The following is a 15,194-nucleotide window of genomic DNA, read 5'->3' as shown; positions in this document are numbered from 1 at the left end:
ACTGTGTGTGTGTAAACCACCCCTGCTGCTGCATACCATATAAATAATAATGCAACATTAACAAAACACAGATGAATTTATTTACATATAATACATGTGCTGTAGCTTGCTACATCACCATTCTTCATCACTTCAGCATGTTTATGCCTGAAAAGAATGTGAAAAACAAGTGATCAAATGAATGCAAGAAGCAACTTACACACACTTTATAATGCCTTCTCTGTGTATGTATATGGCCCTTGATACAAAAAGTAGGGGCACGTGGTAGAGCAAAATGTGAAAAAAAAAATCGCTTTGTTTTCTTTGCAATTTGGGGAGGGGTGTCCCTTTGTGCATCCACATTCGTGCTTTTCATAAACAGCATTTTTGGTGGCTCAAAACCAGTTTTTCCAAAAGGAAGTAGCCAGTGAAAACACACTCTAGTGCAAGCCCCTTGCATTCGCTCTATGCTTACGGCCTAATTTTCTGACGTACAAAAGTCAAAATGCTTGTCTAGAGTCAGCTGTGTATAGAAGATTGTCGGGTAACTTCTAAAGCAGTCCGAAGACACTGTGCACCTTTGTATTCACAATCCGCCTTCAGAATACATAGGTTGGAACACTTTCAGCTCCTAGCATCATTACACCTTGCATTTGCCGTGCTTGTCGATAACCTTAGATGCTGGGGGTAAAGAAGGTTCTGAGGAAGTGTAAATTTCGTTGAAGCCCGTACAGTTTTCTTGTTAATGTGAATAAATCCCTGTGACGTACTGAGGTGCTGAACCAGCAAGCTCTTTATTGTTAAACCTCCCAGCCTTTTCAGCATCTTTCGAGGTGAATCACGTATATACATGGGGACAACGGGTATGCTCTAATGGACATGGACTAATATTTCTGATGCAACTGAATAACAATGTGTGAGAACGACTCAGTGTAAGTGTTGAGTTAATGGGAATTGAGTCACAGAATCTTTCCTTTCTTTGTTTAGGGTGAGAGTCCTAGAAATGGCGACATTGAATATTTTTTTTGCATTTAATAATGGTAGTATCACACGAGCCTCTATTCTGAGATAGGATTGAAGCTTGGCCAAACTACAATGAATTTGCTGGAAATCGTTGACCACACTTGACGATACGTTGCAGATAGAGCTGAATGACATCTCACAAAAAAAAAAAAACAAGACAAGCATTGCGAGAGGCTCCACGGCGAAAAATTGACTTTGGCAGTGATTACCAAGCTTGTAACTACTAAACAAAATAATTGAACAGTGTTTCTGACAGTGCGATCACTTTTCACCTGTTTTTGAACTTTATTCCATATCTCAAAACAGTTTTTTATTACTTAGCTACCATTATTTCCCATGTATTTTAAGATAACCAGTTGATTATTTTTTTTGTATACAGCTACTGAAGCAAAATAGAAGCTATGCACTTTACCGTTATTGTGTTACAAATTTTCATAGATGCCAATTAACTCAAAAGTCAAGCTCTAGTGGTAAAAAATTCACAAAAATTCTATATTATGAAGTTAAAAGAGCAAAAAGTTTGGAAGAAAATGATGTATGGATTATATGAATATCCCTTTTAGTCACTGAGAAAACTACCTAAAATCAGCAAAAATGCACAGGATGTATAGGGCCTGCCCGGCGCTCCTGAGAAGTTTCCCACTGGCTCTGATCATGCTCAGAATGAGCAGTTACATTTTCAGAAATATTTGTTGCTATTGTATAGCAGAATGCACGGGTGAATACCTATACTGATTTTCAACTTTGCATTCTGCTGTTAAGCTCTATGTGCCACATATAGCTACAAATTATGGCTGAACTTTCTTAATATAGATTTACCAGCGCAAAAAAAGACGGCACATATTTTAATCATGAACCAACTCGCCCAAGCAGCAGCTTTAGTGAAATTTTTTAAGCACTGTTTATTGATCACAGAATGTTTTTTTTCACTATGCTGAGGTGGGAGGGGGGGGGGGTTGAGGATCCTGTAAAAAAACTGAAAGAGCTTGACCTGAACTAAGAAACATCATGTGAATATACACTACACTTATTCGTAGCCAGGCGGTGGCACACCGGGCCCGTGCCTCTCCCCTCCTTCCCCCCAAACTTTTTTCTCCATGAAATACTTAGCGCAAAATTACCATTTGCCTGCCCAGACCTCTGGTTCAGATCAAAAAGGGCCCCCTCCCCCTAAAAAGTTCTGTGTATGCCCTTGGTTTAGATGAATGAATTTCCAAACCCTGTTTAACATAAGCATCAGTGAGATTAGATAGATATATGGGGTTTAATGTCCTAAAACCACATATGGTTATGAGAAACGCTGTAGTGGAGGGCTCCGGAAATTTCGACCACCTGGGGTTCTTTAACGAAGCATCAGTGAGATTGATAACTAGGATAAAATTAAGGCCAAACCTTCCATTTTTCTCTTTTCACAACATACTATATGTCCTTGGCACAATTCACAGTATATAGAAATCTCAATTGAGAGTGCATTTTCATGTGCTGGCTCTTGTGAAATAATAGCAGTATATTTTGACTACACTCCGAAGGACAAAAAAAAAGAAAACGCCAGGCTCATAATACTTACAAACAAATTAAATTGAAAATGCAAAGCCACAATCAAGATAATATTCAGCTCTAATAACCGGATATCATCAGAAAATGTGTATGATTCATGCTCACACTTTCACTGATTGAAACGCAGCTTCTGGGCCAACTTCATTATCTTTGTGTGCACACTTGTGCGAGACTTCTGGCCACCTTCGCACCTGCTGCCCTTTTTCGTGTTGGAGCCCTTTAAGGTTATCAAGGTGTGGTTCAAATGAAACATATGAGAAGAGCACAAGGATGGGTACAGACTCGTCAATGGGCTTCATTTAGAACACGTATGGTTACACGCTACAGTCTGCAAATTCCTCATCTATGCATCATAGACTTGCATTAATTCTTGTACAATCTGAGCCAAATACGCTGGCCCAATCATTTTCCTCCTGAAAAAAAAAAAGAAGACCTCAGCAAGCTTAGGAGCCAATTGGTCAAGGCTGCATCTCCGAATTTCATTCTTGCCAGTAATGGCTGTCATAGTTTCTGACAAGTAATCAATGGACTTTCACTGAAGTCAGAGGCAGATAAGACCCTTGTCAGGAATCAACAACTTGTGTTCCCTGCGCCGTTCATATATATATTGGCCTGTTTGATTGATGTAAACATTCCTCCTGGTTTGATAAGCAACTAACAAACTAAAAGGTGTGGCACTTAGTGCAATTTTACACACCCTACTAGTGGTTTGTACGCTCCCAAAATTTTTCCAAGGCTTCCTTTGAAAAAATGTGCAATGGCCTTTTTCAGTCTTCGAATACGCACAATCATAAAATAAGTCTTCACATGCTCGTGGTAAATATGTTCAGAATGTATGATCTGATGTTAAAGTTGGGTTAATATTAAAGCACAGCATTTTGTCTGGTGAGCTAGTTTGTGGGTGAAGGTTACTCTTCTGTGCCGTTCAAGGTAAATGCTAAGACCCCGCATTGCCTCTATGAGGTGTGCAAGATTGCACTAAGTGCCACCCCACTGAGTTCGACGTGCGCTCGTCAAGTAGGATAACGAAGTCACTCAGACATGGAGGAATGTTAACATTGGTCATACAGGTCAATGTATAAATGAATGATGTAGGGAACACCAGCCCTTGATAAAGACCAGACAAGGTTCTCACCTGCCCAACTTAAATGCATACGAATTGTTTACTTTTAGTAAACCATGGCAGACTTTACTGGCAAAGACAAGAATTGAGATGCAGTTGTGACCCAATGGCACTTGAGCTTGCCTAGGCTTTTTTCCTAATGAACAAAAGCAATGATTGTGTCTGTGATACTTCACTCAGACTATCAGAATGAACGCAGGTTCCCTGCATGAGTGTACTGAATAAAACCCAGTTGCAGGTCTGCCCTCATCTTCCACTCTTCTCCTCCGACAACATCTGTTATTTAAGTGTATAAGTATCTACTGCACCTTGTAGCTGGAGTTAGGCTCACACTCATGTTGTAAAATGTCATCAATTTACTTGACCTCCTCGCACAACAATCAACACATAATGATATCGACAAGGGAACTCACCCAGTGCAATGATTGTAGGCGTTGATGGCAACTCGGCAAGCTTTTCAGTGATGCTTGTTCCCTCCTGGATGAGCAAAAATATCCCATGTACACAAAAGCACAAAGAGATATGTACAGTTGCGGCCATTCCAATATATAAATCAGAGATGCGATCCCTGCAATTCCGTTTTCCACCATGGTTCCTGGTCTATTGCAGGCTGTGTGCACCAAGTACAAATTACCTACCTAGGAGCCTTGAAACTTGGAACAATTTTAGAGCAAAGTAGAATGGATAGCGAGCACGCAAAAAAACCTGCTCACATTTTGATTCATTTTTCTCTTTGGATTACAGCAACATCATAGACAACTCTGAATGATTGCAGGTCAATATATCAATGTTAGTGGTGATAGTATTGCTTAAAATTATTTTGCATGTGCGACAGCAAGGGACAAAGTGAGCAACATCTTGCAACAACTCTGGCCTATTCCCATTCTTAGTGCCCTCCTCACTGCGTCGTAATGAGGCACTACAGCCAAAGTGACGAGAAACATTGTTCTGCAGTGCATTGCAAAAAACTAATGCTTTGTGCATGTGGAGCACTCTGATTGCACACAAACACTTTTTTTCCCATTGAGCCTGAAAAAGGCTAGTAAACCAAGTTTGTGCACTGTGGTTCACCATGCGTGCACCATGCCCCAACACAGTTTTTGTTGCATGAAGTCTCACTTTTCACAGCGCTACGTTCCTTCTCATTCACTCTGTGAACTTTATAGTCGGATGCTTGGGGACTTCACTCCCTATCCTAGTGGCTCTGATGAAACAATGGCACCTGCCCGCACTAACTGTTGGCTCAAGGGCAGTGTATTTTTTTTTTCAGAACATTTTTGTGACTACGACACAATGCGGATAACCAAAGTAAGTTCCACAAAAAAATTGAAAATTGCCTTTTTTTTACACTATCTTCAAATGCTGATACTTGTGACAAAGCGCGTGTTCCGGTGTAATTTTAATGAATAATGCTGCTGTACAAAGCCACCAAAATTACCTTAAAATGAAGCACAAAGGCAAAAGATATGCAAAGCTACACTATCCTCCTTTTAACTTGTGTCCAGCAATTCATGAATTAGGTATTTTTGGATGTTTAGCATATTTGTTCTGTCAAAAAATTTTGCTGCAGCGGTCACTAAATTCTCATACGGTAGCATTGCACTTGTTCTTTATGGGAAGAAAATACATCGATTAAGAAGTGTAAAAAAGTTAAGTCTGCTCAAAGTTCAGAAATTGTGAAATTAGAAGAAAACTGATTTCAGCAGTCAAAGTTTAATTTTCCTTTATACAAAAGCAGCTTTTTTCACAAAATTCAACTGAAAAAGCTATTGTTTTGTGCTAAAAACCTGCACAGCATTCAGTCGATCCCAGATATATTGAACTCGAAGGGGATCGCGATATATGTAGTTCAATATATCGATGAGTCGAAACACAAAATATGTGTATTTAAGGCATAAATTAGAGCATCTCAGACCTAAAAACAGTTTTTTGAAATCCTAACAAGCACTTAAAGAATGATTCTCTCACAATATGATAAAGAACAAGGCCTGAACATCTACTTTTGCAAGTTATCGCACTTCATTTCACTTGAAAATAGTCTGTAAACTTTTCTCTCTTTTTGCGTGCCACCAAGTTTCAGTTGTCCTCAATATCACTGGACCCTTCCAAGTAAGCAAATTCAGCTCATTCGGCCACAACAGCGCTGAGTGGCACTGAATGCCAATGTAAGCTCCGTAGAGCGTTGGTGGCGAAAGCAATAATTCCACGGCACCGTCAACATTGGGCATCATCTCGGCATCCATGCAGTCAGAACCAGCGACGTCGTCTTCTGCTCCAATGAAGCCGCTCGCTGTCCGAGATGGTGCCCGAAAACACTAACAAGGCATAGAATTTACTGAGGCATTGTACGCCCTTGACAGCAGTCATGACGCACTCAAAGTCGTCACCTGGCACAAAGCCCGCAAAGAAACAGTTCACGACTGTGCTTTACTTGAGGTCGCTCCTAGCACCAGCCATGATTTTTATCGCTACGAGCGTATCAATGTGTAGCGCCGACTTCCAAATGATGATTTATCAGTAACGAGGCGAGAAGTACACAGGTCCACAAGCCACAAAAGGCGATGCTGCCCACAAACGAGCAAGCTCCCACCGTCAGCATGTTGGTGATAGCGATGTCACTTGTGGCTTTGTCATTTTGTAACCGACAGCTGTTGCTTTGGTGCGGAAAGCTAGAAAAAAGCGTAGCCTCCGAAATGAGCGTTCTAAAACCGGAAGCACCAAAATACCTCATGAAGTTGCACATCTCGAAGGCCACGCTTTTCAGTCCCACATGCCATCATACACGATTGAATGCGAACATCGCAATGAGATCACTAAACTTCCTTAAGTCATTCCACTTCGTTTTGGTGCCCTCGGTCATCACCATGCCCCCACGTTAAAACCTGCAGATCGCACATCAAGCATACCGGTGCACTCACAAGTGCTGTGCAACGAGCTAGATCAGCAAGATGGAGTTTCAATGTTTCACTTTTCAGCACCCCCTTTTAGTCACTTGCACGCGAAAAGGGATCGGAACTTGTCGAATTGTGGCTATAAATGATCATTATTTGTTAGGAAAAATGCAATTTGTGGGCTTTAGCGTGGCTCAGAGTTCAATTTAGCGGATGTTCTGCTGTGCGTGAGTTCGATAGATGTGTACAGCAGTCCCGTATTTTTGCATGGGAAATTCAAGGGGATCTCTCAACTTTTTGATATAGCCAATAATTCGATATATCATAGTTTGATATACCCGGGATCGACTGTATTCTATAAAATCTAGAACCTAAAGCTGTTCTCAACAAACCAATACATCACTTTCTGAAAAGATGTTACTGTCCAGTTTTGTACTAACATAATGCAACAAAGTGAAACTTACTTCAAATACTTGGTAAAGGTAGTTCTTGTCTTCCTTAAAATGCGCGCAGAGGAATGGTAGCACAGCTACCTGGACTGCTTTTTCTCTTTGTCCTTCGTCTCTCACGCGCACCACCAGTTCCATAGTATGTTTCGTCGGCGCCTCCTCCATCATCTGAAATAATGCAGGCGCACAGGCCGCCATCCTCTCCTGGAAGATTTCCTGCAATTATTCCAAAAATCAAAGTAAATAACAGTTACTTGATAATAGATGAATTCATCTGTAGAGATATTAAAGTGAAAACTGATTGAAATGTAGAACTATATTACCACCCTACAATTGAGTGCAACAGCTGTGACACGCCAAAAAAAGAAGACAAAAAACAGACTGGTGGGGAATACCACCCTGAAACTACTGCACCAGCTTACTAGAACATGTTGTTGGCTAGTAGGTTCAGGCTGAAGAAAGGTAGGGACGTAAACCACATAGACAAGAAAAAAAGAAGTGGACGAGATAGAGCATTGATTGCAACAGATTTTGTTTGCAAAATAAAAAAGGCTCCTTTTGTTTTTGTAAACACCAAAGCATATGAGCAGGAAAATGGCGTGCACTCCACGATTATGACATCACTATAAAAAAAAAAAGGGGTTCAGCGGCAAATCGCTGTCACAACCAGACTCCCTTTCACAGTTATCTCCAACATCAGCAGGGGGTGTGCTACTGTGCTCTTGATCTGAACTGGATTCAATTTCAGGTACTTCCGTGCACTGTGTTGCAGTTTTGCCCCGGTGATACCTTGAAACATGTGTTCTGAAGGAACCTGCTGACCTCAGCACACTACCACAACCCACAAAAGGACACATAACAGCATCAATTCCACTCTCCAGATGGGCAGCTATGTGACCAAGAAGCTCCGTGCGAGTAGGCACACTCGCCCCGCATGACAACACAGAGCAGACAAACGCATCATCAGTCTGTTTGCTGCATCGCTTCTTGTGATGTCTGAAGACGTGACTTCTTAGGCTCTGATAGTTTTTAAACAAAGCTCCACAAGGCTCACAAGGGCAAAGGGCACCGCCCAACACACTGCTGTGATAGTGGTAGTGCTCGAAGTAGTCGGTCAATGTTGAAAATGTCTGTGCGCAATGCCGGCAAGTGGGCATTCTTCATTGATGTTATGGCTGCAATGAAGGTAGAGCACTTATTTTGCTAAATTACATTCACTGGCTTGTGCACTTTTTCAGACCGCCCAATTTTATAATAAAAACACTGCTACAATGGTAATAATACCTTACAGTCTACAATAGTAGAATCATTCCAATATCTGGTTAGCATGTCAGGTTATGTTCAATTTCATATGAACATTAGCCAATGCTTTTTAAGCAGTCCTCTATATAAGAGCACAGTGAATATAAATATTCTTGACCTGCTACAAATGTTTAAACTAAGTTGAAGCAGGCGGCGCAAGGAAAAGAAATAATGACGGAGACTGTAACATTAACTGCACAAATTCTACAGAAAACTGCACCCATACTTGCGCAACTTGGGTCTCTTAAAAGGCTATTCCTGAATGTGCAGTCAAAAGTGAGCTTAGCATATGCTCCAACATTACACATGTTCACAACTTAAGTAATGCTATCCATTATATCGCTAATGTTGACAACAGATGTTCATATCTTGCACATATGTGAAAGCAGCTTCAGCCTCTCAAGTGCAGCCAGGTCCAATATTGAATACAATTACTTTAAAATTTTAGCTTGAAACATAATTACTTTAAACAATTACTTAAAGCTTTTTGTGATATATTGACTAATCAAACAGTTGATACCAAGTATGAATTGCACCGTAGCCTGCCAGTAGTACGCGCAAGAGATGGAAATGGGTGGCTTCAAGATAGGGCACCCAAAACTTCGCATATGCGATCGCTTGATTCTGTTGCCATACACCAACTTCTTGGGTACACACAAGGACTCCCATGCTGGATTAGCTGCAGTTAAGCAGTAGTATGGCTAAGTGACGTGCAAATTCGCAATGTTGTCGGGTGTAAGCAATGTGTCGTGCAATTCCAAAGAAATGAACTGCTGAGCACGCAAATCAATAGACACAACAGAACATGCATGCGAAATGCGAGCGCCAATCGTACCTCACGGCTGTCACTCAAATTCCGCCAAGTACGGCAAAATAAGTTTACACACAGCCAAGTGACAGTTGCTGCCCCTGTCGTCTCCTACACCTATTTTTGTAGTAATGGACGTATGACTTGCAAGCGATGCAGGCATGGAAAACACGAGTGCTTTGTCTGCGCTCGATAAGACGACAAAGACACGTACACGCCTGGTGTGTACGTGACAGCAGACTCCTGCTGATCCGGCTTACAAGTGCACCTTATAACAGCCATGTGCATGGGCACCGAGGAGATCACTAATGAGTGCGTGCACAAACTGACCTGTGACATCCTCAAACTACAAAGATGCAACTCAACAGCAGGCTTCACCACAATAATACAATTAAGTGACACTAACAAAGGAAAAATGCCGTTATTGCTGAGTGCAAGCAATGCTTCATATAATTCCGAAGAATTAAACTGTTCACTGTACTGCTTCCTGCATGCGCAACTCAATAAAGGTGCAACACAGCGTGCGAGCACTATGGTCGTACCTCATAGCCGACACTAAAAATCCACAAAATGCACTGAAATATGCCTACGCACAGTAATGTTACCGTTGCTACCCCTACTGTTTTCTGTGCCTAATTTAGTAATAAGGTATGTATGAGCGATGCAAGCATGGCAAACACGTGTTTCATTATTCACCTTATAATAGCGACAGACATGTTACATGCCTAGCTCGTATGAGCTGTGGCATGCGAGTGCACCTTATAACTGTTTATAAGATAGGTAATGATCGATAACGGTGAAATAAATGCCTACCTGATTGTGATGTGTGCCAGGTGATGGACTTCGCAGGAAGGTGAGAGAGCTCTGACAATAGCCGCCTGCCTTGACCACGTAGGGTGCCAGAGACCACTGAGCTGAACAAGTGAAGAGTGCGCCAAAAAACTTGACAAGTGAGGAACCAAACAAATGAACTGCTAGCACTACTTGGTCCTGAGCACGTAAATCAATAACAAGATGCAACACAACCTGCATGCAAAATGCGAGCACCAATCGTACCTCACGGCTGTCACTCAAATTCCGCCAAGTACGGCAAAATAAGTTTACACACAGCCAAGTGACAGTTGCTGCCCCTGTCGTCTCCTACACCTATTTTTGTAGTAATGGACGTATGACTTGCAAGCGATGCAGGCATGGAAAACACGAGTGCTTTGTCTGCGCTCGATAAGACGACAAAGACACGTACACGCCTGGTGTGTACGTGACAGCAGACTCCTGCTGATCCGGCTTACAAGTGCACCTTATAACAGCCATGTGCATGGGCACCGAGGAGATCACTAATGAGTGCGTGCACAAACAGACCTGTGACATCCTCAAACTACAAAGATGCAACTCAACAGCAGGCTTCACCACAATAATACAATTAAGTGACACTAACAAAGGAAAAATGCCGTTATTGCTGAGTGCAAGCAATGCTTCATATAATTCCGAAGAATTAAACTGTTCACTGTACTGCTTCCTGCATGCGCAACTCAATAAAGGTGCAACACAGCGTGCGAGCACTATGGTCGTACCTCATAGCCGACACTAAAAATCCACAAAATGCACTGAAATATGCCTACGCACAGTAATGTTACCGTTGCTACCCCTACTGTTTTCTGTGCCTAATTTAGTAATAAGGTATGTATGAGCGATGCAAGCATGGCAAACACGTGTTTCATTATTCACCTTATAATAGCGACAGACATGTTACATGCCTAGCTCGTATGAGCTGTGGCATGCGAGTGCACCTTATAACTGTTTATAAGATAGGTAATGATCGATAACGGTGAAATAAATGCCTACCTGATTGTGATGTGTGCCAGGTGATGGACTTCGCAGGAAGGTGAGAGAGCTCTGACAATAGCCGCCTGCCTTGACCACGTAGGGTGCCAGAGACCACTGAGCTGAACAAGTGAAGAGTGCGCCAAAAAACTTGACAAGTGAGGAACCAAACAAATGAACTGCTAGCACTACTTGGTCCTGAGCACGTAAATCAATAACAAGATGCAACACAACCTGCATGCAAAATGCGAGCACCAATCGTACCTCACGGCTGTCACTCAGATTCCGCCAAATATGGCAAAATAAGTTTACACACAGCCAAGTGATAGTTCCTGCCCCTGTCGTCTCCTACACCTATTTTTGTAGTAATGAACGTATGACTTGCAAGCGGTGCAGGCATGGAAAACACGTGTGCTTTGTCTGTTGCACTCAAAGGTGGTGTGGTGTCCATGTCGAACGCGGACAGCATCATGGGCACTTCGGCATTGGGGTCACTAGTAGCCGGCGTTGCGCCCGCGCCAGTGTTGGGTCGGCGCGGGTGCTTTGTTAGGCCTAGCCTTGAACGTACCCCGGGCGCGTCCTCGTTGTGGGGTTTTTTTCGCTTCTGTGCTTTAAGTCCCGAAGATTTTGGTTGCAAAAGAGTCTTAGCAGCTTTACTGACCTTGCGCACAGGAATCTTGGAGGCAGGAAGAGAAGTTCCGGGGCAATCCGGCGTTTTTGTGGGAGCAGATGCAGCCGTGACTGATGTACACGACGCTCGTAGCGCCCTCTTAGGCTACGAAGGGAGGCGCTCAGCTGAAACGGCACCGGCGGGTGGTGCGGCTTTTAATCGAACTCGCGACGCTCCCTTTGGGGCAAACTGACTACTTTAGCGCCTGCCTACAATTTGTTTTTGTATTCTAGCCGACACCACGATGCACCGATGCTATCTTGCACCCATTCTATTGGGCAGTGATGGCCGGACACACCGCAGCAGTCGTGTTATTTTGTGTGACCATCAACGCATTTTTTTTTCTTTTGGCCTGTTGTGGTTGGGAAGAGCTATGGTGGTGCAAAAAATTTATCGGTTATTCAGGAAAAGTGGTGTAAAGGGAAATAGTTCTGAAGAATCGATGTTCTCGTCGCAGGTAGTGAGAACCATTCAACAACCGATGAATTCTTCGGTGACGAAGTGAAGTCGCCGTCGGTGTTCACCGAGTAGACTCATGAATTCATAAAAAGAACAAACGTTTCCCCGAGCCTTCCAAATTTTATTATTGGGCTTGAGCTTGCATGGTAGGCTTGACGGTGCGAAACAGCGTGAAAACAACGAGTTCATACAAAGAAACAGCAAACCGCACCCTTTTAAAATACACTTCATTACTGTGTTTCATTGACTGCGTGTTAATTGGTGTGCCAACTATACAACGCAGCTACGATTATAGGATTGCTCTCACTAAACAAGTCAAGGCTTGCAAGCACGAAAAAAAAAAGGAACGAAAATAGGAGAACATGTACACTGTCTCTTCTTCTGTGTGTCGTGCATTCTCACGATGTGACGAAAAAAAAAAAAACGTAAACTATTATGCACACCATCAAGATTCACATATATGCAGGGATTCTTGGACGGGTATGTTTTTTTTTCACTATCTTTTGTCAATAAAGTCTCATAGACGCAGTACAAGTACCTGTTCGCTTTCAATCTTGCAAGATTGAAAACGAAGTGCAGCGCCTTTCGACGATATATATATATATATATATATATATATATATATATATATATATATATATATATATATATATATATATATATATATTATATATATATATATATATATATATATATATATATATATATATATATATATATATATATATATATATATATATATATATATATATATATATATATATATATATATATATATATATATATCGGAAGCGAAAAAGCACGACGTACGCCGAAACACCTTTACTAATTACAAATGTTTCGGCTGATGGGCCAGCCTTCGTCAGTGTGACCACACTAACGAAGGCTGGCCCACCATATCGTCTCGCTTTATAACTTTTTATGGCAACCCGACTTCGCTACTAATAGTAAATTTAGCTTCCCTTGCGGTGAAGTATCATAATGCTGTAATTATCCTCTTCCTTAATCGGTAAAAACTCTGAAACGTTCTCTTTTTCTTTTTTACCGCTGCTATCCTTCTCCGCCTCTCCGAATATATATATGTATCCATACTGGCACTTTCCAGTGATCCTGCATGCAGCTCTTTTTCTCCATTGTGAGTTAATGAACAGTTTCTCTTCCTCATTCTCTCGTATTTCTTAGTCTATCTTCGAACCCAATGTTGCTCTAAGCTTAATTTCCTCATCAAAGCCTGCCCAGTTATCACACTTTCCGTCTTCGTTTTCTGACTTTCCATGAGCGTACAATGCGAATCTGCGCATTCCTTACACACTGTGGGACGCCTCATCTTAGTCGGCGACTGCAGCGTTGCCGCTGTATGTATACGTTAGCCACCCGCCACGATAGCTCTCTCAAGGCATTGTCCATGGCTATCGCTTAATTTTCTGTTCTAGTTCACTGTATCATTGTCGAACGGGGGGAATGGTCAAAGTTCAGCCAGTATGTCGCCGACAGCTCTCTCAAGGCATTGCCCATGGCTGTCGCTTAACTTTCTGTTCTAGTTCACTGTATCATTGTCGAACGGGGGGAATGGTCAAAGTTCAGCCAGTATGTCGCCGTGCACACAAATCACGGAAGCGTGTTCTTGAAGTACAGAAGACATACGTTTTTCTGGTGTTTTACGGAAGGAGCGAAAGAACGGAAACATCGACTGCTGCTTTACGGCAACTCCTGCTGTTTCCCATAAACCGCAGCACAGTTTGTGCTTTAAACGTCCAGTCTCGCTATTTTTCAGGAAACAGATGTTACTCTGTAGTTTCTACGGTCTGCTCCGACGTTAAAACACGGATATTTTTTACAGTGTATTTACATGACAGGAGGCGCGGCAAATGTGGTCACCAGAGTGGCGTTGAGCGCTTACTACGTGCGTCTATAAGCAAGTATTGCGGCTACCCTCCGCGTGTGCGTAGTCGTTATAGATGCCTGTATGCATGTAACGAATGCGCGCGGTTGTGTGTGTGTGTGTGTGTGTGTGTGTGTGTGTGTGTGTGTGTGTGTGTGTGTGTGTGTGTGTGTGTAATAAAAAAATTTCCCCCCTTCACATGCTTGCGCGCGTTAGTGTGGTTAAGAGTAGCTTGGCCTGGTGTGTGACGGTAATGGTGTCTAATACGTGTCCTATAATAAACGTCGATTCTTAGGTACTGTTAAGTCGAATGAATGATCTTTTCAAGCAAGGGAAATGGAAAAATAGGAAACTTGAGAGAGAGAGAGAATAATGAAGAACGTGGCAACCTGGATGCATCGAGTTTCCTAAAATTAACTAGAGGGCACTCTGGCACTGCTATCGTTCAGCGACCATGGGTATGATGGGTAGTTCACACGTTTGCCTAGTCTTCGTACTTGCGGGCGGCGAATCGTACTTGCGGCTCCGTTTATTGCTGGTTACGGTTTCGTTTTAGAGAAAAGAATGATACCTTTTGAACCTCGTGACCTTGTTTGAAAAGGTAAGCTTTTAAAAAATAAGGTGGTGAAGCACAACCACTGAACGCTTGCTGATTTTTTTTTGTTTGTTTCGTGTGAAAACAGCTTCAAGCCACGCGAGCACAAACGAAGCCAGAAGCAGGCCGGAAGTACGAAGATTAGACAAATGTGTGTACTACCCATCACACCCTTGCTCGCTGAAGCGCCATGCGTTGCAGCTCCCGTAGACACTAGCGCCAGAGTTCCCTCTAGTGTATATTGAGAAACTCTATGCCTGGATGGTCTTCTCGTTACACACCACCTTTTTTGGATGTTCGTTGGAAGAAAGGAGCATAACGTTTCTCACTACTTCGAGTACATGGTTCCTGACTCGTGTGTTCTAGCTAGTATACTATCACCACCGCTACTGCTACTGCTGGACGTGTGCCACCCGACGTCGGCTCTCTCTCTCTGTTTATTTCTTTATTTTTTACGCCTTAACGTGCGTACTCTTGGTGCATTTTTTTCCCGGTGACTGCCCTGCTGGCCACCATCCCGTGCAGCACTCGTGTAATCTGTGCGGTGGGCCCGAAGCCACGGCCGCGCCCGGCGCACTGCTCTCGGCCCCGAAGCAGCAGAAGAGAATCGAAGCATCGGCCGCTCGCTATTAGTG

At 42.6% G+C, this 15,194-nt stretch overlaps 2 protein-coding genes across 5 annotated transcripts in view; one reads left to right on the top strand and one right to left on the bottom strand.

The window, feature by feature from the left end:
* Nucleotides 1-15,194, top strand: part of yki (Transcriptional coactivator yki) — a 205,484-nt gene that overhangs the window by 135,021 nt on the left and 55,269 nt on the right. The window lies entirely within an intron of this gene.
* Nucleotides 58-10,929, bottom strand: LOC142804591 (uncharacterized). Of its 2 annotated transcripts, XM_075891127.1 has the most exons (4): nucleotides 9,946-10,924; nucleotides 7,038-7,238; nucleotides 4,096-4,159; nucleotides 58-147 (listed from the first exon to the last, which is right to left on the bottom strand). In XM_075891127.1, exons 1-4 carry the CDS (start codon nucleotides 10,162-10,164, stop codon nucleotides 128-130), a joined length of 504 nt encoding a protein of 167 aa, XP_075747242.1. In that variant the 5' UTR covers nucleotides 10,165-10,924; the 3' UTR covers nucleotides 58-127. The 2 variants fall into 2 exon arrangements, with proteins under 2 accessions (XP_075747242.1, XP_075747241.1); XM_075891126.1 differs by lacking the exon at nucleotides 58-147 and having other exon boundaries at nucleotides 2,490-4,159; nucleotides 9,946-10,929.

The sequence above is a fragment of the Rhipicephalus microplus genome, chromosome 1, assembly GCF_043290135.1.
Source record: "Rhipicephalus microplus isolate Deutch F79 chromosome 1, USDA_Rmic, whole genome shotgun sequence".
Classification (NCBI taxonomy): domain Eukaryota; kingdom Metazoa; phylum Arthropoda; class Arachnida; order Ixodida; family Ixodidae; genus Rhipicephalus; species Rhipicephalus microplus.
This window is presented reverse-complemented; position numbering and strand designations above follow the sequence as displayed.